The sequence below is a fragment of the Xyrauchen texanus genome, chromosome 24, assembly GCF_025860055.1.
Source record: "Xyrauchen texanus isolate HMW12.3.18 chromosome 24, RBS_HiC_50CHRs, whole genome shotgun sequence".
NCBI lineage: Eukaryota > Metazoa > Chordata > Actinopteri > Cypriniformes > Catostomidae > Xyrauchen > Xyrauchen texanus.
Window position 1 is genome coordinate 8,606,422 of NC_068299.1, and position 25,589 is coordinate 8,632,010.

Consider the following 25,589-nt stretch of genomic DNA (forward strand, 5'->3'; position numbering starts at 1 on the left):
TACTTAGAATATATAATTCATGGCAATTGCTTTAATACATGAATTAATTGCACTAAGTTTGAATTCATTTTTACATTGTTTACTGTGCACATTTTCTGCTTTCTTGCCTGGGAAACTTGTAAAAGCGCCCCTCCATAGTGTTATTTGCAATGCATGTTATATGAAGGGCAAAGCAGCGCTAGACGCTGGAAATGAGTGGTGCATTGATGCCCCAACGCGAGTCATGTGGAAGCCCTTTAAGTGGGCAGTTTTTGGCCAGAATAAGCAGCAAACTGTGCCAGACTTTATGTTGACGGCAACACTAGACTAGGATTTATTGGACAATACTGCAACTCCCAGCAGGCACATACAGCGCTAACTAATAGTATTTAAAACATACATTACTCACCTTTTGCCCTTTTATTCCGATGGCTCCCTGCTGGCCAGGCAAACCCTGTGGGGTTCAAAAACAGAGTCAAAAGACTATCACAAGGCAAACAAAACCAAATAATATGTTTTTGTCCATGATAGAATATAGAGTTCTGAGCATGAGACAATACATACAGGATCCCCTCTCTCGCCCTTCTGGCCTTCAACTCCTGTGACACCCAGGTCACCCTTCTCACCCTGAACAACAACAATCACATACAATCAAATACACAATGAACAATGCACACATACTGTACCTGCCCATTGTAGCGTCTGGAGGAATCAGTGAAGGATAATCATTAACTCAGCCGGTCCCGAACAATAAAGAACCCACTGTTAAAACTCCCTTAATTACTGTAATAGCGCCGACTAGTCTCCACAGCACAATGCGCTATTGACAAAGAGACAAGGAACTATTGACAGGAAATACTTGTGACTGCTAAGCCCCCCCCTTTCCCATATGACTCGCCTCACACCGCATGCTTTACCATGTGAGATCTTGAACGTAAAAATGTGTGTGTGTGTTTTTCAGTTTTAAACTTAGAAATGTATGTCTAATGAAATATGTTTTAATCCCTGTGTGTTTATTTGTCTGATGATAGATCAAAACTAGTTGAAATTAGTTTAGTAGTGTAGTAAAACCTGTTATAGTTAATAAGGTGATCTTATATTTAATAGCCTAACAGTGTATATCCACGTCTAAGTGTACCAAGTACATCTTTCTTGGTATCAAATTAAACCTGACGATTTGTCCTAGCTGAAAATAAATATAAGATCACCTTAGAATGGTATTTCGGCTATGTTTACCATCTTTTGAGTCATTCAGCCCAAAATCTCTTACCGTCATAAACCCGGTCATAAACATGCAAATGAGCCTTGACGGGACAAAGGAATCATTCTCCTGCCCAAATAAAGGAGAATTTTACGACCTCCACAGGAATGTTAGAGAGGGCGGACGCTCACTCAGTCCTTACTGAGAAGGAGAAATGAACCCTTTTTAATCCCATATATCCTATATATATATCCCTGTGATAAATGTATTAACATGTATCTAATGTTCCATCTCAGGATTTTCCTAAATGTTGTTTGATCTATGTTTGCTTGCAAACTCTAATGGGTAAATGTTTCAGACTTTGCATACTATGGTTAACCGAAATCATATGTGTGTCATATTTGGTCTCTATAACTTGGTATTTTGAAGATTGAAATGACCGTATACATGATATGTCGATAAAAACATCATATTAGTATTACAAGAATATTTCCTAGTTCTAAGAGGAACACTCTTAGGACAAAGGGCAATAAACCAAATTCCCGCCTGGAACTTCCACTCTTCTTATTGGTCGAGCCAATGAGAGGTGGGACCCGTTTTCGAAGGGTATAACTTGCATCAACACTGGCCTTTCGCTCTCTTCCTCTCTTCTCTCTTATCTTCTCGTCTTCTTGGCTGCTCCCAACTTCCCCACTTCACTTCTGGACCTCCCTTGGACTTCTCCCGGACCTCTTCAAGCCATCTTACATCTCTCACTTCTCCTCCCGATCTTCTGCAACCCTCCGGAACCCTCGACAACTATTCAACAGTCACCCTCAAAGACGCTTCGAACTTCTCGGAACAACCCTTCAACTCTCTCTTCAATCTTGCTCAGCTGCACACAAAAGTCCCTTGCGCAAGTATTATTTCATCTGAAATTCAAACGCGTTAAAGTGTGTAATTCCATGTGCTGGCTCTTAAGGGTTAACTGTTGTAATAAGTTGCTATCCTTAATAATCGCTTTATTTTCCTTATTGCTTCTACTCTGTTTATTTTATGTTTATTTTATGTTACATGTTAAGTGTCTGTTTGTCAAGTGTAGTGATATATTCTAGTTCCTTGTATTAAACCCAATTATATGCTTGATTGTCTGTGTTTGTTGATCATAGAACAAAGCCTCTTTAATGTGCGATTTTAAGCTACGAGCTGATATTATCAAGGTAAGTTAACGTGCTTTGATGAGTAAGCTTATAACTAAGAATAAACCTTCAAGGGAATTGATCAGAAATATTTAGCAAAGCTGTTCGCTGGACGAACTGACTGGTTGCGGTAGCCTACGGGTCGATTCCGTTGAGGGTTTAATTAAATTACTATAGCCTGTCTGCATATAATGTATATTCCTAATTAATTATAATTCGTTGTGTTTAATTATCTATATATATTTGAAGCAGACTCCTGGACTATATAAGCCCTTTTTGGGGCGTTTTTACATGTATTGGTATATGGGTCAAATCGTATGACTGATCATTGATTACTATCATTAATATCGGTCATATATTCCCCAAACCTGACCTGCATACCCTACACCATGTTTGCATACATAACACACTGCAGAGTGCAACTAAATTCCAGGCACTGAACAGTATATCAATGTTCTGTAACTTGATTGTAATGGCACTTTATAACAGAAGGTGAATTCCTGTCTCTCATACTGCTTCCATATTGAGACACTCTCCTCTAAAGACAGTGCAAAGTTTGCATATTTTATATCGACAGATGAAACAGTGAGTCATTTGGACTCATTTTAGGCATTTACTGTGTCAAGAAACCATCTTGGGTTTTCAAAACTCCATTTCATTAGATTCATGGTTCAGTGATGTAAACATATGAAGGACTTTTAATTATATGCATTTGGCAATGCTGTTGTGTGATCTCTGTTCCACTATTTAATTACTGAGGATCTGATCTATAGTAGAACACTAATCCTGGATGTGTATAGTCATTTGTCCGGAACACCAAAGGATTAAGTATGTCTTGCTAATATATTAAAATACTTAATTGCTGTTGGGAATGTCATGTCAGCATTTGAATACAGAACCTTAAATATACTGTATGAATATTTTTTTGCCATGTTAATATATTTCCTCCCATTCCATCTTGATATGTAGAGATACCTATTAGTAAGCCTTTAGTAGGTTGATTTAACTAAAAAGCGCTCTACAAAATTGCTCTGTTTGAGTGACGTATCCAGTTAGCGCCATCAAGGCATTTTTGGTCCTATGAATGTTAATAAAGAGGATCAAATTTAACATATGGTAATGATGCCACAGGGTCTGCGCTCAACTGATAGCAAGAGGACCCTCTGAAAAACAAGTCCATTCACTTGATCACAACATGATTAGCTTGATTTCATGAGGCTGTTTATAAATGTTACAACAGTAATGTATCAACAGACTTAATAATTGAATAGATTGAGTCTAATTGTCCCTGTCTAACAACATGCATACACACATGTACAGTATATGTGTTTTGTTAAAGCTGAATTATCTTTCCATCTTGCTAACTCTTGTTAGACTAAGCTCTTGAAATTGATCACTATTTGTTTTGTTTTTGTGCAGTTTACCAAGCCAAAGGCTGTCATAGAATCAGGTGTGATTCCTCATGACACCTACTGCAGTGGTATTTGTCATGTAGTTGGGGCATTTTATGCATACTATTTAAATAGCAGAAACACATACAACAGCTTTAAATTAATATTGGATTTGATATTTATCTGACTATATATATATATATATATATATATATATATATATATATATATACAGTATACATGTGCTGACTGTCATTTGTTGCCAAGACATTAAGGTAAAACTCTAAATAATGGGTCGAAAATACTTTTTTACTACAGTAAATCATTTTGCACCATAAATCTGCAGGCATGTTTTAGAAATTCTATATTTATCATTAATAAATCAGCCTAGACAGTTTGTTCTTAACTAAGGTTTTTTTTCACCCAGGCTTTTAAAACTCAGAGCATTTGAATCATGACTTTCTTGGTGCTTGAACTCATACAGACACTGCAGGGCATTCAAACAATAATACAGAGTTGTTCCATTTTAATTAAAGGAATATTCCAGGTTCAAATCAAATGAAGCTCTATAAACAGAGTACCACCCCAAGGAGGCATCACTGGAGGGGGTGTCCAGTATTTTTTTGTAACTTTTAAGGTGGCGACTATAATTTTCCCTCATGTCAATGGACATTGAGATGTTAGGTGGGTTTGTCTGTGCTTTTGTTCATATTTTGTGTACATGACTTTTATTTTGCAAGTTAGTTCCTGGTTTATGTCATGTGATTTCCTGTTCCCTCATGTGATCCAGTCATGTGTTCCCCGTGTTTATGTGTCTTGTTTTCATTGGTTCATTGTTCGATTGACTCAAACAATTAACATTGTTCGGTTATTAGTCTTGTCACGTCATTGGTTCATGTTTTAGTATCCAGTTACCTTGTTATTAGTTTAGCCTTGTTATTGGTTGTTATTGTCATGTGTTTGCCCATGTCCATGTATTTAAGCCCCCATGTTTGCCATTGTCCTTTGTCGAGTATTGTTTTGTGTAACGTAGTCAAGTCAAGACAAGTCGTTCATTCATCATAGTCATCGTCTGCTTCTGTGTCACTACTGCCTGTTAATCCATGTCCTTGACGTTACAGTAAATTATGTTCTTGGCTACTTTGCCCATTTTATTACATTGAAACTTCAATTACTGTAATTTAGAATGAATTAAGAAAGAGTTTTGATGCTAAATAGCCACTAACAGTTATATTATCTAGTATTGGACATCACCATGACTGCTGAAAGTCTAAATTAATCTCTGTAATTATTGTACATGTCAAATTAGGGGTTTGCATTGCAACATTCTGCATCCAACTGCCTGAAGGAAAATGTAAGCAATAAAACTATTAATGTCAAGAAACTATAACTTGAGTAAATTAAAACATTACACTGGAAAAAATACTTTATATAACACGCATTTAACTACTGTGTACTAACATTAAAACACATATATACAAAGTACTTATTGTGTAACTACGTGTTGTATACCAGCAACTACATGTTGTTGTGCAAAATTCTCATAAGATTCACATTTTCTGCTACGGAGGTTGAGGTTAATGTAGGTTAAGGAGTAGGAGTTGGGTTAGTGTTAGGGCTAGGGGTTAGAGGTGAGGTTAACAGTGTAACTACAGATGTAATTACTGTATATGCAGGTACTTTAAATGCAAGTACAATGCAAAATAACACATGTACATTGTACATAATAGTTAAAGATGCCTAATATAAAGTTGGTCCAAAACACACTTGTTTTCCAGTAAAAATATCAAAACATCTTTAAATCAAGAAAATAGTTGCGAAGCAAAGAGAAGATATTAAAACAAGATATTAAAATATAAAAAAAGATATTAATAGTAATATAGGCCTATAGCTTGAATTATTTATCTTTTGTTATTGTTTTAAGTGTAAATAAAAAATAATGAGGTTTATACTAGATAACAAAACAATAACAAAAACAAAAACAAAAAATAATTGCCAACTGGGTATGAAAAATTTACATTAAATATTTCCTAAAACAAAACAAAAGTTATGTCATACACTTTTTTGCTTCTCAAGTAAATATATGAGTATGGAACTATCCCTGCTGTAGTGTAAACTGACCAGAGCTCACAAACAACACTATCTGTACAGTTTTACGCTTTATAAAACGTCATGGTTACTGATGTAACCTCAGTTCCCTGATGGAGGGAACGAGATGTTGTGTCGATGAGTTGACACTAGGGGTTCACTCTTGGGATCCCAGACATCTCTGATCTTTGAGAAAAGGCTAATGAGAATTGGCGTGTGGAATTTGCATGCCACTCCCCTGGAAATACAGGTATAAAAGGAGTGCCGCTTGCAAACACACACTCAGGTTTCGCACTGTGGAGCCAAACCAAAGACCTGGGCATTTCAGCAGTTGGTTCGGTGTTGTGGCAAGAGGGACACAACGTCTCGTTCCCTCCATCAGGGAACGAAGGTTACATCAGTAACCATGACGTTCCCTATCTGTCACTTACTCGATGTTGTGTCGGTGAGTTGACACTAGGGGTCTCAATGGAAAACGCCACAAGAGCTGAACCGAGTTACGCAGACTGGTGGTGTGAGACGGGCAGAACTCTAAGTGCCTCATAGCCAGTGCAGAAAGCCGTCGCGTAACTACCCCCAACACACTGGCAGGCATGAAGCGGTCCACTTCACCTTGGGGAGCGGCTAACTGCTCAGAAGTTTAAGGACTGGCTGACCCAGCCGTAGCCTTCTCCCCAAAAAAGGAATTAAATCGTTCAGCTGGGGGCCATATAAGGTCCATGTTGGGGGGTGTCCCTAAAAAAAAGAGGACACAGCGGAGACCACACCTGACCCCGAGAGGGGGGGACTTCTAAGTGGAATACAGCACACGGTCTTACCAGGTCAAAGCGGAAACACATCGTGCGGAGTGGTGCCGTGGTAGGTCCTACCCAATGAGGGGAGGACTTACTACAAATACGGTGACCAAGGACAGAGGGCCCGCTGCCCAAAGAAGACGCGGTTTACCAGTGGGGAAAATTTTATGCAATATACATCACACGGAGTAATCTAAGGAGACAACCAGCACATGTGGAGCACTTACCTCAGTATGGGGGCCTAAGTGACGCACGTACTGGGGCGGCGGCGAACCTCTCTGAAGGCTTGTCGGCCGCTGGGCTAAGGAGGAAGAACGTACAAGGTTCACACTTTTTTGCGAACGCAACTGGGAAAAGAGCGCATGTCTTCGCCTCAAGGGAGGGGAAAGGCGCAATGCGCAAGCAGTACACCCGGCCAGCTGACCCGAACGTACATGTTTGTGTCACCTGATAACACACGGGATGATACTGGCTCAACCCTGAGGTTATAAAACCTTTCAAAGATGTTAGGTGTTGCCAAGCCCGCAGCTCAACAGATGTCTGCTAGAGAGGTGCCGCAGGACAACGCCCAAGAAGCCGCAACACCCCTGGTAGAATGGGCTCGCAGGCCAGCAGGGGGCGGCACATGCTGGCATGGTATGCCATAGTGATGGCATTGATGACCAGTGAGCGATCCTCTGTTTGGAGACAGCACTTCCTATCCACTGTCCACCGAAGCAGACAAAGAGCTGCTCGGAGCTTCTAAAGCTCTGCGTGCGATCAAAGTAGATGCGAAGAGCACGCACCGGACACAGCAACGCCAAGGCTGGATCTGCCTTCTCCTGGGGCAGCACTTGCAGGCTCAACACCTGATCCCTGAAAGGGGTCGTGGGAACCTTGGGCACATAGCCTGGTCGGGGTCTCAGGATGATGTGAGAGTAAGCCGGACCGAACTCCATGCATAGTTCGCTGACAGAGAACACCTGCAGGTCCCCTACACTCTTGATGGAGGTGAGCTCTTTAAAGTGAGCGCCTTTAAGTCAGCCTCAGCTGTCGAGTTGAGTAGAGTTGTACCGTGCAGTGGACAAGACACTTGAGGAGCATGAGGTCTGGGAACCAAGTCCGGGATCACTAATAAGGTCCACTATTGGGGCTTTTCCACTGCATGGTACAACTCTACTCAACTCGACTCTGCTTGTTTTTTGGGGGTTTTCCACTGTGGATAGTACCGGGTACCTGATACTTTTAGTACCACCTCGGTCGAGGTTCCGAGCGAGCCAAGCCGATACTACATGTGACGTCAAAATCCTGCAGATCACTGATTGGTCAGGTAGAATCGTCACTACTAGCGTCACTGGATTTCCGACACACAACATCAGCACACTAGTTTTAAAGTTAGTAACAGCGATAGCAGTATCATTTGTTTATGTGACTTTCGAATTGTGAAAAAAGAAATGGCTGTGCTCAAAACCAGTCAAGAAATGAGGTGTAGATGGTTCACTAGTTAGCGATGAGCGAAACGAAAAAGTCTCTCAGAAAGTGTCTTGTTGAGAGACTTAGAGGCTGTTGGCCGCACACGGATACCACCGGACCTACTAACAATGTAGGGAAAAGTGGAAGTGTTTTGACCAATTGGACGTTATCTAAACCGGCGAGCAATGGGAGGGAGAGTGCCCTGGACTTAGCCACGATGGAGGATAGTACATTTTGTTACGTGAACTCTATTCTGCTTGAAAGCTTCAATTTATTTATTGACCAGATACTGGAATCTTGCTTCTAAAACAACCAGACCAATTTTACTGTTACACTTGAGTAAAATCACCATGTAACAACTGCTTTATGCAGCACAATGAGCTAGTAGCTAACAGCTAGCGGTTGTGTTATTGTTTTGGTCAGTTTGTGCCGTGTTTAAGATGATGTCACGGCAGTAGAGGCGGCACTCCTTTTATAGCCATATGTCCAGGGGAGTGGAATGCAAATTCCACACACCAATTCTCATTGGCCTTTTCTCAAAGATCAGAGATGTCTAGGCTCACAAGAGTGAACCCCTAGTGTCAACTCATCGACACAACCTCGAGTGAGTGACAGAAAGGGAACAGGCAAACAGAAGCCCTTCTCTATGAGCAGACAGGTTACATTCCCAGATAGCAAAAAATGTCCGCACGGCTTCTTTTTGCCGCCGTCCCCAAGCTGTCGGCTATAGGTGCGTCCCACTGGCGGGGATGAAGCGTTTGCCGCCGAATTCGTCACTCCCATTTCTTGCGAGATGCCGCCAGCGGTCAGACGGCGGGCCGCCCGCTTCATTTTCTCTGGCGGTTGCCTCGCGGCAATCGACCGCGGCCGGCCGGCGGCAATCGACCGCGGCCGGCCGGCGGCAAGCCGCTTTGAAATAGTCTACAAGGACAGCTTAGACTCTCAAAATCGACCAGCCATGTTGGCTATTATTATTTTTTGCTCCAAAGCCATTAGGGTTTATAACGGAGGCTTGACTCTTGATTCCATGATAAGGTAAGGTTTAGGAAATGACATTTAAATTACTTTGAAACTCTGAAGCGATTATACAGTAATATATGTAAAATATATTGAATTATTTATGCACAGGTGAAAATTGTTTACATTTCTTTGATTGATGCACATTGAGACATGCAATAAACCAAAAATAATTCCTTTTTGTAAAACTTACTTGGCAATAAATATCTTTCTGATTCTGATTAGGTTTTAAAATAGATATTTAATACAGGGTATGAACAATTTAGCAGAATAAATTGATGAAGTTAGACTTTTCACCAATGCCTGTATCAGTGAACAGTGAAAGACATCTGCAACATGGCCAAAATATCGGGTATACTTTAATTATTTTTTATTAATTTGCAACCATGGTGATATCTATCATAAACATGAAAATCCCTGTTTTGACGTGAAGGATAAACTCAATGAAAAAGCGAAATTATCCTCTGGTTTCACAGTTGCGCAGAAATTTCGTTTATGTCTACATTTTTTCCAACCTCGATTTTTTTTGTTATTTTACCTTTTACAGGTTTTACAATTATGACCTGTACAAATGTTTAAGAAAGTGTTAAAGTCCCTGTAAAGGCAATAAAAAAAATCTAAATGCATTATAAATGTTAAAAATGTATTGCTAAAACACATGACAAAGACTGAACTGTGAAGTTCCGCTGTCACCATATCTGTTTCCGGTTTACTTGCGCGTCGCCCAAAATGTCTTTTTACTCGATGTCTCCAGAATCTTCCGAAAATACGCGTCAGCGATGTTCATCGCATTGTTGATGCCTGGTCCCCTGCTCCGACAAGCAAGAGGGACAAGGGCTTTAAACTCTACATATCGAGTTATCTGCACAACTACAAGGGTAAGTATTTTAATCTAATGTGGTGTGCCGGCAGATAGCGGCTAAGCTAGTTCGCCACGTGTTCATTTTTAATGTAACGTTAGTATAGAAGCTTGTTTTTTCTTAGTTTTAAAGCAGACTGTTTGTTAATTTTTGTGATAATTGTGATATCAGTTATTAACTTGGTCTCCTCTCAGTTTCTAATAAAGATCAGGACACCGGTGAAGTCACTGTCAGGGCATTGTGTTACAGGTCCATGAGAAAATCAGAATCAGCTTTATTGCCAAGTATGCTTACACATACAAGGAATTTGTCTAGGTGACAGGAGCTACCAGTCAACAACAATACAAACAATACCAAAAAACAGCAGCAAGACATAGGTAATTAAAAACAAAAAAGAACACAAAATAAATAGTTATACATATACGTACATACACTCACCTTCATACATACCCACATACACACACGTAGTGCAAATCTAATACAATCTGTATATAAAGAACAAAAAACAGTATATTATGTACAGAGCAATGTAAGTAAAAGCAGATAAACCTCACAGTTTGAGTGTATGGTGAAGCTAGAATTAATAAGACCGCAGTTATAGGCTTGTTACTTTAATAGCCCGATGTTCCTGGGGACTCGGCTAAGGTTATTCATGTTTAATGTAACTCAAATCAAATGAAAACAGTTATTGTAGGCAGGAAAGTTTCCCTAGCTGGTCCCCTCTGTGTAAAATGCGTTCTTATTCAAGTTTTCAACTCAGTCATTCGTTTAAGATGCAATCTTGTGTTATAAGTATTAGGCTATCATGATTATACAGTGAGCAAGCTATATAAATAAGTATTTAATATAATAAAAGTGTAGAGCAACAACCGAGGTTGTAAGGTAAAGGCTGAATATTGTAGATTTATTACAATATGTTGCATGTTTGAATTAAAATACCTGTGGATATGCAACTTCCCACTAATGAAAGTTTTATTCAAAAGGAGCACACACTCTACAAAGGCCTGACTGGAGATTTGCCTGATCTATCCGTCCTTCAGGTGAGTAGGGATATAACAATAGCACATTTCACTGTACAGTATGATATATCAACCAAAATCTGTATACCAATATTTCATTTTCTTTTTCCTCCCCTTTTACAAACAAATATTCTGCTTCAAAGAAAAAAAATGAAATTGATGTTATCATAAGGGTTCTTCATTATGAACTTGTATGCCATGCATAACATACTGTGGATAGAAATTACAGGGACAGTTACTGGTATGATAATTGTGGTTATATTATATTACTATTATATTTAGTGTATTGCTAATTAATATATTGTTACTTCCCAGGTGACAGCGGCTCGCTTCAAGAGCAGGTGAAGCAAGTTGGGACAATGTTGAAGACATTTGCTCGCACTGGGCAATCAGGTACAACTTGCAAACAACACCTGTGGTTGTTGGTTTAATTCCCACTGGGGCCACCTGTACATGTAGTAGACCTAGATATAAATGTCATAGTTTAGTAGTTGAAGGACCAGGACTGACTACTTTATTCTTTTATTCTGGGAACCCCTGTAGGTGCAGATCAAACCCTAATGCTGCGACGTCTTGGAATTTGCCGATGTTGTGCGTAGCATGGACGACAAAATGCTATGCTGCAACGTTTCAGTGCCAATGTGTCTGTTGGAGAGTTATCCCTGCCAGGGGATCTGTTACTCCCCCCTAGACACCCAGGAAGATTTGGCGTTGCTTGACAACAGTTTGAGGCAGGATAAAGAGCTCCAGCAACGATTTGTAAGTGTGCCGATTTCGTTTATAACGGGTATAGGGTAATCTAAAAAGTACAATTAAGATCGTACACTGCATATTCTACTGTCTGAATCCACAGCCTGTCACATTTTAAATTTATGAGAAGCTTCAGAGAAATGTAATTTGTAACATGGTTTTTTTTGTATTTTCAGCTTCGGTTTTTGGCAATCAAATGTGGGAGGGACCTAAAGACAACCGTGTGGCGAATGCTTCAGAGTATCTTCTCTAATCACCTTTCCATCAATACAACCTGGACTGGTGTAGGGGATAAAGCATGTTTTAGAGATGTTCCTGAAGACCATTGTTCAAAGTAAGTTGGATATTTTTTTATATTTAAGTAGATGTGTATGACCTTATGCCATTCAAATGGAATGACAGATCTTTATTTTCTACAGGAGCCATCCGGAAGAACCCGGCAACACAGGATGCCACTGATGAGGCGATCCAGGTTAACGTTACCTGAAAGGAGCATCTGAACATGAAGGTGGAAAAAGGCGCCGCACAGCTGAGATGGACCCACAGCCGACCCCTTAAACCTAGGCTTACTACTGACACCCCAGCATCGCTGACAACTGGAACCCTTTCTTTATCCTGCAGTCAGTAACATCAAGACCCCTAAAAAAGCCTGCTAAAAGTGTCAGACTACACTCACCCAATCCACACTGTTCACTGTGGAAATTGCTCTTTTTTTTTTTTTCTCGTGACCCTGCTTTGAGGGCAGCTCCTTGGATGAGATATGGGATGGTTTGTCCTTTTATACAGGCGCACGAGGAATCACTGAAGATATGCTAATTTGCACTGCCTCATTCTGGAGGTCGGGGAAAACCGGTGATTCTTAGCCCACTATGCCACACAGTCCCCAACCTCTCCAGACATTCTGATTGGCTGTGTTCTCTACAGCCAGATTTTCTGCTGTTAATTATATTTATTCCCACTTGTTGTCATGTGTAAGTTGAATGTCAAAATGTATATTATACCTGTTATCCTGCACATTCCTTGATACCAAAGATCTCAATTATTTCATATACAATTTGCTGCTTATTTCATTGTTACAGTGCTTAACTATTCTATTTTTAAATATAGCTTGTAAATCCTAGATTATACATCTAATACTTGATATTTGCACATTATCTGGTATCAAATATTCTACTTACCGTGACTTTAGTATTGGCTTATTTCATTCCGTCAGTGCTTAACAATTCTATTATAGTTTGTAAATCCTATTTCATACCTCTGATACTTGATATTGCACATTAACTAGTACCAAAAATTATACTTTCATTCCATCACAGTGCTTAACTGTTATTCTATTGTTAAATATAGCTTGTAAATCCTTGTGCCACAGGTCAGCATTGTAGTTATAATGGTATATTCTACTCCAGAGCTTTACTCTAAATTATTACCACTTAACCTATTGTTAGAAATGACTTGTAAATATGATGTTATACCTCAATTTATTTGGTATCCTGCACTTTCTTTGGTACCAAATATCCTCATTGCTTGTGTTTACTGGTAATTCTTTTCATCCCAGAGCTGACCTCTTTATAATATTAACAATTATTGTAAGTGTTACAATAGTGTTTTTTAAAAAAAAAAAAAAAAAAAAGAAATTGGAAACCTGCATGTTCTTTTGTGTGTGTTCTGTTATTTATATTTCAGTGATCTGACATCTTGTTTCAATGACAGTTACTGTACTTTGAAATGTGCAATTAAAACGCCAAATGGAAATTTGTCTGGTTTGATCAATCATTATTCTTGATAAACTGCATGCTATAAATATATATATATAATAAGCGGCGGCAGATCGCTCGAAAAAAGCGTTTGCCTCCGACGGTCCGCCTTCGATATAACGGCGGCGGAGTGGCGGCTGGCCAGCGGGCCGTCCGCGCATCGAAGGCGGTAGGAAGGCGGCTGCCGCTTTTAAAAAGCGGCTGCCGCCGGCGGACCGCCGTCAAACGTGTTTGCGATATCGCCATTCTGCCGCTTCTACTGCCGCCGGCGCACCGCCAGCGGACCGCCGACTTATTGCTATCTGGGTTGAAGGAAGGTTAAGTGCTGGGCAGGCACGCGGTCCACTCTGAGACCTGTCTGTACGTCTCTGCGGTGGGTGTGTGCTGATGTGTTCACTCTTGCTCTTATAAAATATATATATAGAATTTATATGCTATATATATATATATATATATATATATATATATATATATATATATATATATATATATATATATATAATCACTGCCTTTTGCCTGGGCTTCATGAATGATTGCACACCTTTTGTAAATGCACTGTTCATAATTACCATCTGTCAGGCTCAAGTCTAAGGAGTGACTCAGGGTATGTATGTATGTATGTGTGTGCGCGCGTGCGTGCGTTCGTGTGTGTGTATGTGTGGCTGTTTAACATGCAGTGCAGGCAGGCAGCGTTTGACTGAGGGAAGCCAATCGGTCGGATGAGAGTGTGTCCTTCCCGCTGTGTTCTCAGGAGGACAGCGCTGAATAACTGCTTCATCTAACCTGACCCGCAAACAGACAGACAGGAAGGCAGACAGACAAGACAGACAGACAAACAGTGCGTGTCTAACCAATGTTCTAGGTCACTGACAGCAGTGCATGTGTTGTGATGCCCTCAGAACAGTTCATATTCTTATTGAACTACCATATAAAATGTCTTTGAGATCTGTTTTAATAAACATCAAGATTTAAGGTTAAAATGTATAGAAATGTGTGAGGGGAAGTGTATGCTTTTGGTGCTGTTATTAGTCAGTCACCATTGAACTATTTTACCAATTTTAATCACGTTCATTTAACAGTACTGCAGTGTGACAAATAGATTTCTAAAACGACAAATCATTATAGTCTCTAAATTCAAGTCAAGTCAAAATTTATTTATTTATTTAAAAACAACCGAAGTTGACCGAAGTGCTGTCCAGTCAAATATACAAGACAATAAAATCAAACAAATAATGGACAAGTAAAAAACACACAAGCCAAGGCATCAAGATAAGCTAAAAGCCAATTAAATTAATATGAGCTCATAAAGCTGCATTCGTAATAATTACAAAACAATTAGCAAAATGCTGTATTAAAAAGTTATAGATGGTGTCATACCACAGGACAGCAACCAAAGTATTTCAGATCAACTATACCATTGCAAACACCCTAAAATCTCATCTGCAAGTAGACTTAAAATTCCAAGGGCCAGAAAAAAATTATATAAAAAATTTGTTCCAATGGCAGTGATTATTTTAAAGAAGAATATTTTTTAAGTAGAGCTGTAAGAGGCCAATCCGCTGGTCCGGATGGTGAAGCATGTTCATCTTTTCGGACATGCATTTGGTTTTACGTCTTAAACTTTGGTTTAGTTTAGACTTGATCTGACTGCAGTTATTAATTTGATCTGACTCCAATTTAATAGACCTCTAATTTAGGGAAGATTCCAACCAAATTCTGATCATCATCATAATTTAGTTTTTGATTATTTGGTTCTCATTATTTGTTTGTTAGGTGTCAATGTTCAGAGTCTAGGCTGACCAGTAACATATATCTCATGAAAAAGGTTGCCAGTTCTCTCTTAGTCAGTAGCTGCACAGTTCTACTAATACCATTTAATCAGGCTTGCTCACAATCAAATTATAGATTGGTTTAGGCACATGCATACAACATGCTCGTCGGTGACTTGATGTGCCAGAGGATTTTTTTGTTTTAAATTAATGAGCACATCTCTGTCAGCATGCAGCTGTATTAGGCCCTGATGTCATAGACGTAGCCAGAGATGTTTCACTATGTATACGCAAACACACACACACACAAATGCGCACGTACACAGGCACACTCATCAGTCAACCAATACGCTTGAATTTTGCTACAGAGACAAATGTATAATATCGGCTAACTAGGTGGCTGGCATGATGAAAACATAAAGACGGGTATGTATCCAATGTAATAGTAACTAAATAAGGCAGTTTCACACGACAAGGGACCTGACAACTAGTAATATTGTGTGTGGCGTTTGTGCAGTCAAGACGGTGCTCGCATTGTGATTTCATCTTGGTTAAAAACGTCATTGAGTCAAGTCACCTACATCGTGTCTCTCACAGTTTACTAAAAACGGAATATCAAAATAAAAATACATAAAAATAGTATTAATATTGAATAGTAAGCGCTTTTTAGGCATAATGTATTGACACATGTTGGCTTCTGTAGTTTCTTGTGGTCCACGCAGTGTTGTCAGCTTGAACTGGTCCATAATAGCTTGATGAATTAACTGTGTAACTTTTTAAATAGTCAGGGGAAAAAGCATTACTGTTGAAGCAGACAGCTACTTTAAACAGATAAAAAGCATTAACAGCATTATTGATTGACTATTTTCAAAGCATTGATGAGCTGCTTAAAATACTAAACATAATTTGTCCACCATTCACAACATTCACAATAAAATGCACAATAAAATATTAGGATATTTTGGGCAGTGCAATTTTTTGTTTATAATTTAATTATAGACTATAAAATAAATGTATTATTCAATGACAATGAGTCTGTGTATGAAGCTAAACATTAGTTGGTTATGACATTTTTATTTTCAATTTGTATTTTATTTTATTTTTATTGTAAACCATCAGGTAACTTATGACCATATTTGTTTTAGCCTATATTTCTGACTCTTTTGAAGGACAATTCTGTTAAATTTACGACAAAAAAATATTATTTTCCATGTTTTTGCAGTTAAAGAAGAGCTCAATGAAATTTTCTTTTGTTGGTATTTAAATATTTCATATTATACTGATTGCAGACCAACACGGCTGCCGCTCAAGTAAATATCAATTATACCAAAATAAATTGTTTTGACAAATTGAAAATTAAGTATAACCTTGGTTGTAATGACTAATGCAGCTTTCACTTTATTTAGTCTATGTTTGAGTGGAGGGGAAAATGCAAAAAATTATTTTAATGTCAACAGAACAGACAGTTTTGTCTTCATACACCTAAAGCATATGCTTTTATTCTGTAACCGCTTTTAAGTTTGTCCAGCAGGACACAAATAATAAAATATATATTTGGAAGGCAACAGAGGTGTTTTTGTTAAATTTATTTGACAAACTTTTTTTCTTAGTTGTGAAGTTTAAAATAAGCTCAAAATATTGATGTTGAGTTTATGGTTACAATTTTAATTCAGAATCATAAACTGATTTGTTCGGACTCGGACTCAATTGTTTAAAGACGCAGACTTGTGTAAGGTGGACTCTAACCCAACACTATAAAAGGTAAACAATGAGAATTTAGGGATGAATGGATTCAGTGACTCAGGAGGTGGTAATTTACAATTAGGCAGACACACCTCCACCAGCAGAGTCATAATTTCTCTAAATACCAAATCTTTGTTATGAAAGTCTAATGCTGTGGGATTTCTACTATAGTACCAGTTGCACTGAGACCTTTTAAATTATATGAAACATGTAGTTACATTCTTTGCATACATAGGATGTATTTAGATATAGAATTTAGATGAGTTTTAAGTGATCTTGAGCTGGAAGACTTGAGCTGGGAAGAGAGGAACAGCTGTGAACAGTTGCATTTTTGGGTGTGTTGCTTCAGATGTAGATCTTAATTGTGAGACAGGATCAGTGTGCCTGCTCTCGCGGAGGCTCTTTGCCTCCCATGGGACTACTGTCCTTTAAATGCGAATACCTTGGCACCCCGCCTTACAGAGCCATCACCATGTGAGTATGTGTGTGTGTGTGTGTGTATGATGCTTCCCATATTTTTATGCTAAAGTCAAAGGCAAATTTCCGTTGTATGACAAATTTCAGTCATAATACATTTTAAACCAACAAAGAAACCAATCGCATGGTCAGTTCATTATAGAGGGTGATAATATTAAAATGTAATTTTTCTCAATCTCTTAAAATAGAATACTGTACCATGTAAACATAACAGAATTTCATTCAGCTGATGGGTAGGAGTCCACTGAGAATCTATTATCCCTATAGCTCAACTGGTAGAGCATGGTTTTAACAAAGCCAATGTGTTGCTGTTGATTCACAGGGAATACAAGTACTGATAAAATAGATACCTAAATTACATTGTCATATAATTTGTTTTGGACATGGTCATTTTGGAAATTTCACAGAACCACATTCAGGCGAAGACTACTTAAAGTGTGCAATTTGGGACAGGGCAAAGATGCCTAATCATTTGCAGCAACTTGCCACAATGTCATAGTGAAGCTATAAGAAGGAAGTAGGATAGATATGAATATGTCAATTTGAACTAACAACAAGAGTAATATTTGAAACATCAAGCTGTGTGATTAAAAGATGATTCCCACATTTTTTGTTTAAGTTCCATGATGTTTCCATTTTCTTTTTCTGATTACTGGAAAAGTAATAAATAAAAAGTAAAAGCAATAAAAATTATATAGATATTGAACTCTTTTTAAATATTTTAGAGCAGAGCATGACTAGAGCAGATATTCACTATAGAAATTTCCATGATATTGCCATTATTTTCGAAACATTTCCAGGATTTCCATGGCTGTGGGATCCCTGTTAAAACCTAGAAAAAAGCTAAATCTTACCTTAATAGCCCCAGCATCACATGTTCCTGGTGGACCCTGTAATCAAGAAAATAGAAGTGTTGTTAATCAATATTAGTATTATATAAATATTTGCAAATCTATTAACTGACACTTTCATTCACTAATGAATATATATGACAATTGCGGGTAATTCATCATTCTTACTAGCCACTTTGGGGGGTGATGCAGGTTTTTCCTGAACTTAAATTTCTATGAAATTCAGGTGACTTGAAGCCGTTCTGACAAGGCAAGTTTAATGGTATTCATACCTCACATAACTTACACGTGCATCTTTGCGGGTGAAAAGCGTGCTTTCGCGTGACTATCACAGCACACATCATCTTGCTCCAGAGATAGAGCCAGATCTCTGGGACAGTGCAGAGTGAAACTTGCGTGATTCAGTTGGACTTCACTTGATATTACGCTGGCCAGTGGAGACCACAAAACTTATGTGACCCATTTGAATTCTAGAACATTATAGTATACTGTAAATCTCTATATGAAGAATGTCAAACCTCTCAAACGGATAGGCCCTACATTATCAACAGCACTGATGAGGTTGTAAGGCGGGGTGCCAATGTGTTTGCATTCAAAGGCAAAGAGCAAATGTATGATCTTTGAGAAAATCAACATATGAACTTTCTCAAAATTATCAACTCTTCCTAAGGCACCCCACTGAGCGAAGATTGCAAATTCACACCTCATTGTTGCCCTTCCACATCTTTCCCATACTCTCCCCTCTCCTCCTCCTCCATTCCCCTTCAGCTCAGATTCACCTCAAACTCACCTAAGATCTGTATGTAACAAAATATCATACCTGATGTATACAAATAATGTAACTAGGCATGTTTGGTATCATTTAAAATGTCTCAGTGCGACTGGTATAGTGTTCTTTTTCCCAGGTTTGTAATACTTAATGACAACAAAGTTATAAGGTCTTTGCCATATACTGAATAATTCTGTAGGTCTCCCCCTCCTTGAAGGTTAAACCCCAGGAAGCTAAGAACCCATTCACCCCCAAATTCTCATTGTTCAAAGGATAATACCATTTGGTACACAATGTGTAATCTTTCTGGATATTTAAGGAAAGCTGGCCCAGAGCTTAGGGTTCTCTGTAGTCAGATGATCTCACACCTCAATGTGTGTAACTGTAATAATTGGAATCTGCATTCAGATCTCCCAAGCTTTGCAATTACATGTAGTTTTCTCAACTGCCAGGTATGTTCTTTGACTTGTTTCTGTAACTTATGTTTTAAATCCTACCTGGCAAATAAATTATTACTTTTTTATTTATTCTGTATTCCTCTGAAATCATTTATATCAACACTGGGTCTTTAAAATAGGAGAAACCGCTCTGGAGGAACCGAGCAGGAGAATACCATTTTAAGAATAATTTATATCATAACTGAAACTTTAATGTAGGAGGAAGCCACTTAAAGACTATCAGTTAGAATTTTATTAGAAACAGATCAAAAGGTAAATGAATAGAAGAGGATTCAGAGTAATCAATAACTTAAAATATTAAAATAAAAGAATGATCAGAAAGTAATTAGAGCCTTAATCAAAATTAGAGGTGAATTTACATTTATATTTATGCATTTGGCAGACGCTTTTATCCAAAGCGAATTACAGTGCATAATATTACAGGGACAATCCCCCTAATTGGCTAATATGTTTAGTTTTTTTTTTTTATAACAAATACTACTAGTTTAATTTTTGGAAAACACTAATCACAGTAATGTGGAGCCATCCATGGTCTGACCTGTGTGTAATGAGGTGGAAGCCAAGGCTGAATCCATATGCAGTCGTTTATTAAAATACACAGCAAACAAATCAAGATCGGCAGGCAGATAGCATAAACTTTAAGGCAGGCAGAGGTAAAACACAATGAGGCAGTCCAATCCAAACAACAGAGCAAAAGGGATAATCCAAGAGGCAAAAACAGAACAAAGCTGGCAAAGGTCATACACGTGATAAACAAGACAATGACAAGTGAATGCTTAGCAAGGCAGGTAGACTGGCAATACTTCGCAATGGCCTGTTGGCCAGGCCATGCTTAAATATCTCACAAACAGGAAGTAACCAGAGAAGCAGAGGGAGTGGCACACAGTCAGTACTCGGGAAAGGGCTCCCTCTGCTGGCGTGACTTTACACTGTGATAATGACCTTGTCCAGTGGGGATTTCTTTAAGACTGCAAGGGAAGCTCAGCTTCCCCTATAATGTCAAAAAAATAATGGTCAAATATGTACTATTGTGTAAACAATTTATTGACTAAAAATGCGTTAGAACACGTTCATCTCGAAGACGAGTTCGTTCAGAATCAGCTACATTACATATAGCAGGTCGGCTGACTCGATTTACTTCTCATACATTCCCGTAGCGTCAGTGCATTTCCCTGTTGAAGCAGAGCGTCCATTGACTTCAATGGGGCTGCTCTGAACAGGTTTTTTCAGTGCTCCGAAAATAGATGGTCATTGGATAAATGCTGCGATTATGTCCCGCCCACGGACGCTCAGCGTCTCTGGGGGGTGAATGAGGAGTGGGCTGGCCCGGACTCCGGGCTTCCGCGTGATGATTGGAGGATCTGTCGAAAGACTGCATCTCCTTTTGATTGACAGCGAATCTGTACTATAAGAAGTCACTGAAGCTATTTCGCGCTCATTCCCATCGCGGATTTCTCAAGTGTAGTCGAAAGACAAACTGCTGCAACCTATTTCTTTATATTTGTTTGGCGAAATTGCTAGTCAATTTGCATAATACATTTCACACAATTATACACCACATTCCTTGTTTCAGTTTTACCAAGTTTAATATATTTTGTTTTAGAGCGTTCGTTCGTTTGTTCGTTCGTTCGTTCATTCATTCATTCATTCATACAGTAGGCTAGGCTAGCGTCGTACAGGTGAATCTGCGCACGATGGCAGACGGTGCTAATATTGTCGACCTGATTTTGGCGAAGCCATTTGAAAGTCTTCCTTACGAGGAAAAAATTAGAATTAAACAGCAGGGCAGATCAACACCTAAGATTGATTTAGTGCAAAAAATAGGGTAAATAAGTTTATAATGTAGGCCGAAAATGAGCTTCCCCTCTTTGAAAGACCAGCAGCCGCCACTGACCTTGTCATTACAAATGCCACTGTTAAACAATATAGAACAATGGTAAATATAATGAAGGGGTTAAAACCTCCATGAATTATGGACAAAATATTGACCTGTTCAACTCCTGTTCTGGCTGTGTTTGCCTTAATATATCTTGAAGGTGACTTAAATCATTAGGCCAGTGTCCTGCTAAACTCATATCATTCTCATTCAAAGAATATGTCTAAACAAATGCATGCAGTTACAGTCTCAAGTTAACTTAAGTTAAGGGATTTTGGCTAGTGAAAATGCTGAGTGGCTAGTGACCTTGAACACTACTAGCCACAGTGGCCAGTGAGCCAAAAAACATGAAATTAATTTCAAACCCTGATCATAACCCAACATTTTTGGCAAATTCTATTTTAACGGCTTGACACACCAATGAAGAGACAAGCATACACTGCGTATTAGCCTCTGATGCCCACTATTGCAGTATCAACGCCTCCAAATATCCTTGACAAAGGTCACTAGACATATCAGCTCAATAAAATATAGAGACAGATAAGGACTCCTATACTTTTAATAGCTTTCCTCAACACCCTGGGGTAAAACTGAGGCAGGGGCTGGGGGATGGTGTCTGTGCCGCGCGGGGGCCTTCTCAAACTACAGACTAAAGGCGACTCATAAAGGCCAGCTCCCGGGGACAGAAGCAAAGTTGGCACATGCCATAGAAATTATCAGGACACTGCCATTTATAAATGTGAATCTTCACAACTGCTTCTCTCCTAACTTTTAGGATTTTGTGTCCACTACTTTATAATCTACCGGTGGCAGAGAAGGACGGAGATTTACAGTGTGTGTAAAGTTTGGACACACCTGCTCATTCTTTATTATTACTATTTCTGTGAATAGAAATAGTAAGAATAGTCATTCTTTATTATTACTAAAACTATGAAATTATACAAATGGAAGAATTGGATTTTTATTGTGACCAAAAAAAAGTTTAACAAATCAAAAGCATCTTGTATTTTAGCTTTTTCAAAGCAGCCATTATTTGCCTAGATTGCAGCTTTTCATAAATGTTTTATTGAATTTAAATACTGTATCAATTACTCAATTACTCAAAACAATAATAGGCCCATGCCAATTCAAACTGTACTTTTGTGAAGAAATTCAAAGCATAGACACAAAATATTTTGGTCAACGAATCATAAAACTAAATAATAATTATATAAAAAAAAAAGCCTTTAGATCAAAATGTTTTTAAGATCATAAAAAACATTTCAGTCAAGAATGGCCAAAGTTTTCACTGGTATTGTACATACTACTAAAGGGTTTAAAGGGTCAGTCGATTGTTGTATGCATAGCTCAGCAGTTTTCAAGTAAAGTTTGCAGTTGAAACAGTTGTTTAAGGATTCATTACATAAGGCAATATCATCACTCATTTTCCCCTTAAGAGAAATTAAAAAAAGCTTTAATGTAAATAAGCTCGAAATCTCTGAGCGACATGCATTGCACCTGTGCTGTTTGTACGCACGCACGCACACACGCACGCACACACGCACGCACACACACACACACACACACACACACACACACACACACACACACACACACACACACACTTTCATAATGACTCCATGGCTTTCAGGAGTTGACTATTTATCAAGTAGTAAACTAGGGCCCCTTTGAGAGCCTCTTCAATAATATGTATGCATGGGATTGCTCTTAATATGTCCCTCTAGGCTGCTTGAAATTGTAATTTGAAATGTTGAGTCAGAGCGTGGTTGATGGTTCTCTTACGAGAGGTTCTCTCGTATTGCGTAAGCTAGCTTACGCTACGGGAAAGATTAATCTTTTCTGAGATATTGAAGCCAAAAAATTATCCTTAATTTTGTATCCATTGTCAACGCAGTGCAGCAGCTGCATACCTTGAGCGGGCTAGCTAGCGAGCTCATTGGTTGCTCTGCGGCAACTGCTGCAGCCTATAGACGAACTTGAGTGAACTCGCGTCCAATGACAGGCGCCCGCGCCGTCACTGTATCAAAGCCCGCCAGAATGGGCGTGGCTAGAGTGCATATAAGCGTAAGTTCGTAGGCTGGAACCCTGATTTTCATCTATTCAGCGAAGCGCTTCGCATCTCTGAACTGCAGAAGCCGTGTCGCCGTTCGAGGGGCATCTAGCAAGCTTGGACAGCGCTCGAAGAAGCCGGCCGTCTTCGCCACCTTCAGCCATCCTGCGAACTACGCCATCCGGCGACGTATCCTTCCTTGCTCGACTCGAAGCACTCAAAACCGAAGCCGCCGCGCCGCCTTTCGTTTCGCCGTGCAGAAAGAAGCGCCGCTCCCAAAGGCTGCCGGAAACCGGTGTTAGAAGCGACTACCTCGCCGGAGCCTCTCCCTCGAGCCTCGCTTTCACCCTCCCCGCCCCCCCGGGACGCGCAGTTGCCGCCGAGCGGCCGCACTGTTGCCATCTCGGATGATGACGTGGAGGATAAGGGCTGCTGTTCCATCATGGCTTCGGACAGCGAGGAGTGGTCAGGCTCCCAAGCCTGAATCCAGCAGGACCCGCGCCGGAGTCGAGGAAGAACTAACGCGCCTCCTCACACAGGCCGTCGACCGCCTCAGGCTCGAGTGGTCACCGCCCTGTGAGCAGGCTCCCAACAGACTCGACGGCTGCTTTCTTCAGAGCCGTCGCCCTTCCTGCCGGAACTCCACGCCGAGCTCTCTAAATCGTGGAACGCGCCTCTCTCGGCCAGGAACCGATCCCATGTCTCCACCTCTCTCGCCTCGGTGGACGGCGCCACCGAGAGGGGCTACTCTTCCATTCCCCCGGTCGAGGATTCGTTAGCAGCACACCTTTGCCCGCCCTCCGCGAGATGGCGGTCTAAGCCAGTGCTCCCGTCTAAAGCCTGCAGAACTACTTCCGCCTGTGTTGGCCGTGCCTATGCCGCTGCCGGCCAAGCCGCATCTGCTCTGCATTCCATGGCCGTTTTACAGATCCTCCAAGCGGACCTTCTTCAAGAGTGGGATGAGAAAGGCAGGCACCCAGAGGCTGTTTCAGATCTAAGCAGCGCGACGGATCTCGCCCTTTGCGCCACCAAAGCTGCAGCTCAAGCCCTAGGGAAGTGCATGGCCACGCTGACTGTGACCGAGAGACACCTATGACTAACGCTAGCCGACATGGGAGAAGCTGAACGCTCCACGTTCCTCAACGCGCCGCTCTCTCCATCCGGTCTCTTCGGTTCCGCGGTGAGTGGCATTGTTGACCGTTTCTCGGAAGTCCAGAAAGCCACCCAAGCCATGAATCTCTTCCTGCCTCGTCGCGCTAGCTCCTCTGCAGGCCGCCCACGTGACCAGCCTCCTGCACGAGCCTCTTCACAGAGCGCCCAGCTCAGCAAAGCCAGACTTCTCAGCGTCGACAGGGCGGCCGCCCTAGAACGCGCTCAGACAGCCGCCGCAGACCTCCGCCCCCCCCGCGGGCCTCGGTCTAAGATTGCGCTGAAACCTGAGCAACCGAAGTCCTCCTACCTTTGTTGAGGAAACGACGTCTCAGTCCCGCCGCGGCCGGACCACCGTCAAAGCTTCGCCCCCTGTCAGTCCCCTTCTCTCAGGCTACTGCAGTGGTGGATTCAGCAGCCAAAAAGCCGGTGATACTGCCCGCTTGCCTGCACTCAAATGCCGTTTTCACGGCGACCCAAAGAAATCTTGTAAAAAGCAAACATGCCTTATGTGTAGAAAATTTGCCCACAATCCAGTGTTCACCCCTACACACAAGCATTACACTTCCCGTGTCCCTATCAGAGCCCACTCACATAAAGCGGGCACAGCCAGCTCGAGTGTTAGAGTCAATAAGCGCGCCCACAAATCCGTCGTGGCGCCCCTTCTCTGCCCGCTCTGTCACACGGCCAGCAAACACCTCTCTGTATGTAAGTCCCATGCCCGTGACTATGCTCGCGCATCACTTCACAGATGTGACTCTTTCCCCATTCACCTCAATCGGGAAGTCACTCACAGAACAGCCTGTCCCTGCTGTCTGCAAGCAGTCATGCATAAGCACAGTAAGCGCGCTCACACATTCTGTTCAGCTCGCTGTGTGCGGCAATCTGGGCGACTTGGCCATTCACCCTCTAGCGTTACGCTTCAAAGCGTGGAAAGCTATCCCAGGGATATCCAAATGGGTGT

The 25,589-nt window shown here is 40.5% G+C and overlaps 1 protein-coding gene and 1 long non-coding RNA gene across 2 annotated transcripts in view; one reads left to right on the forward strand and one right to left on the reverse strand.

Annotated features, from left to right (window-relative positions):
* LOC127617495 (collagen alpha-1(XIX) chain) overlaps window positions 1-25,589 on the reverse strand; it is a 177,726-nt gene that overhangs the window by 3,881 nt on the left and 148,256 nt on the right. The window contains exons 14-16 of the mRNA XM_052089471.1: window positions 18,327-18,362; window positions 544-606; window positions 389-433 (exon numbers count right to left, since the gene is read on the reverse strand). Coding sequence (XP_051945431.1) covers window positions 389-433; window positions 544-606; window positions 18,327-18,362 — 144 coding nt within the window. The remainder of the gene's footprint in view (window positions 1-388; window positions 434-543; window positions 607-18,326; window positions 18,363-25,589) is intronic.
* LOC127618008 (uncharacterized) lies at window positions 10,692-12,017 on the forward strand. The gene is made up of 4 exons (XR_007967393.1): window positions 10,692-11,000; window positions 11,295-11,372; window positions 11,523-11,738; window positions 11,906-12,017. It is a non-coding gene; the product is annotated as an uncharacterized LOC127618008 (long non-coding RNA).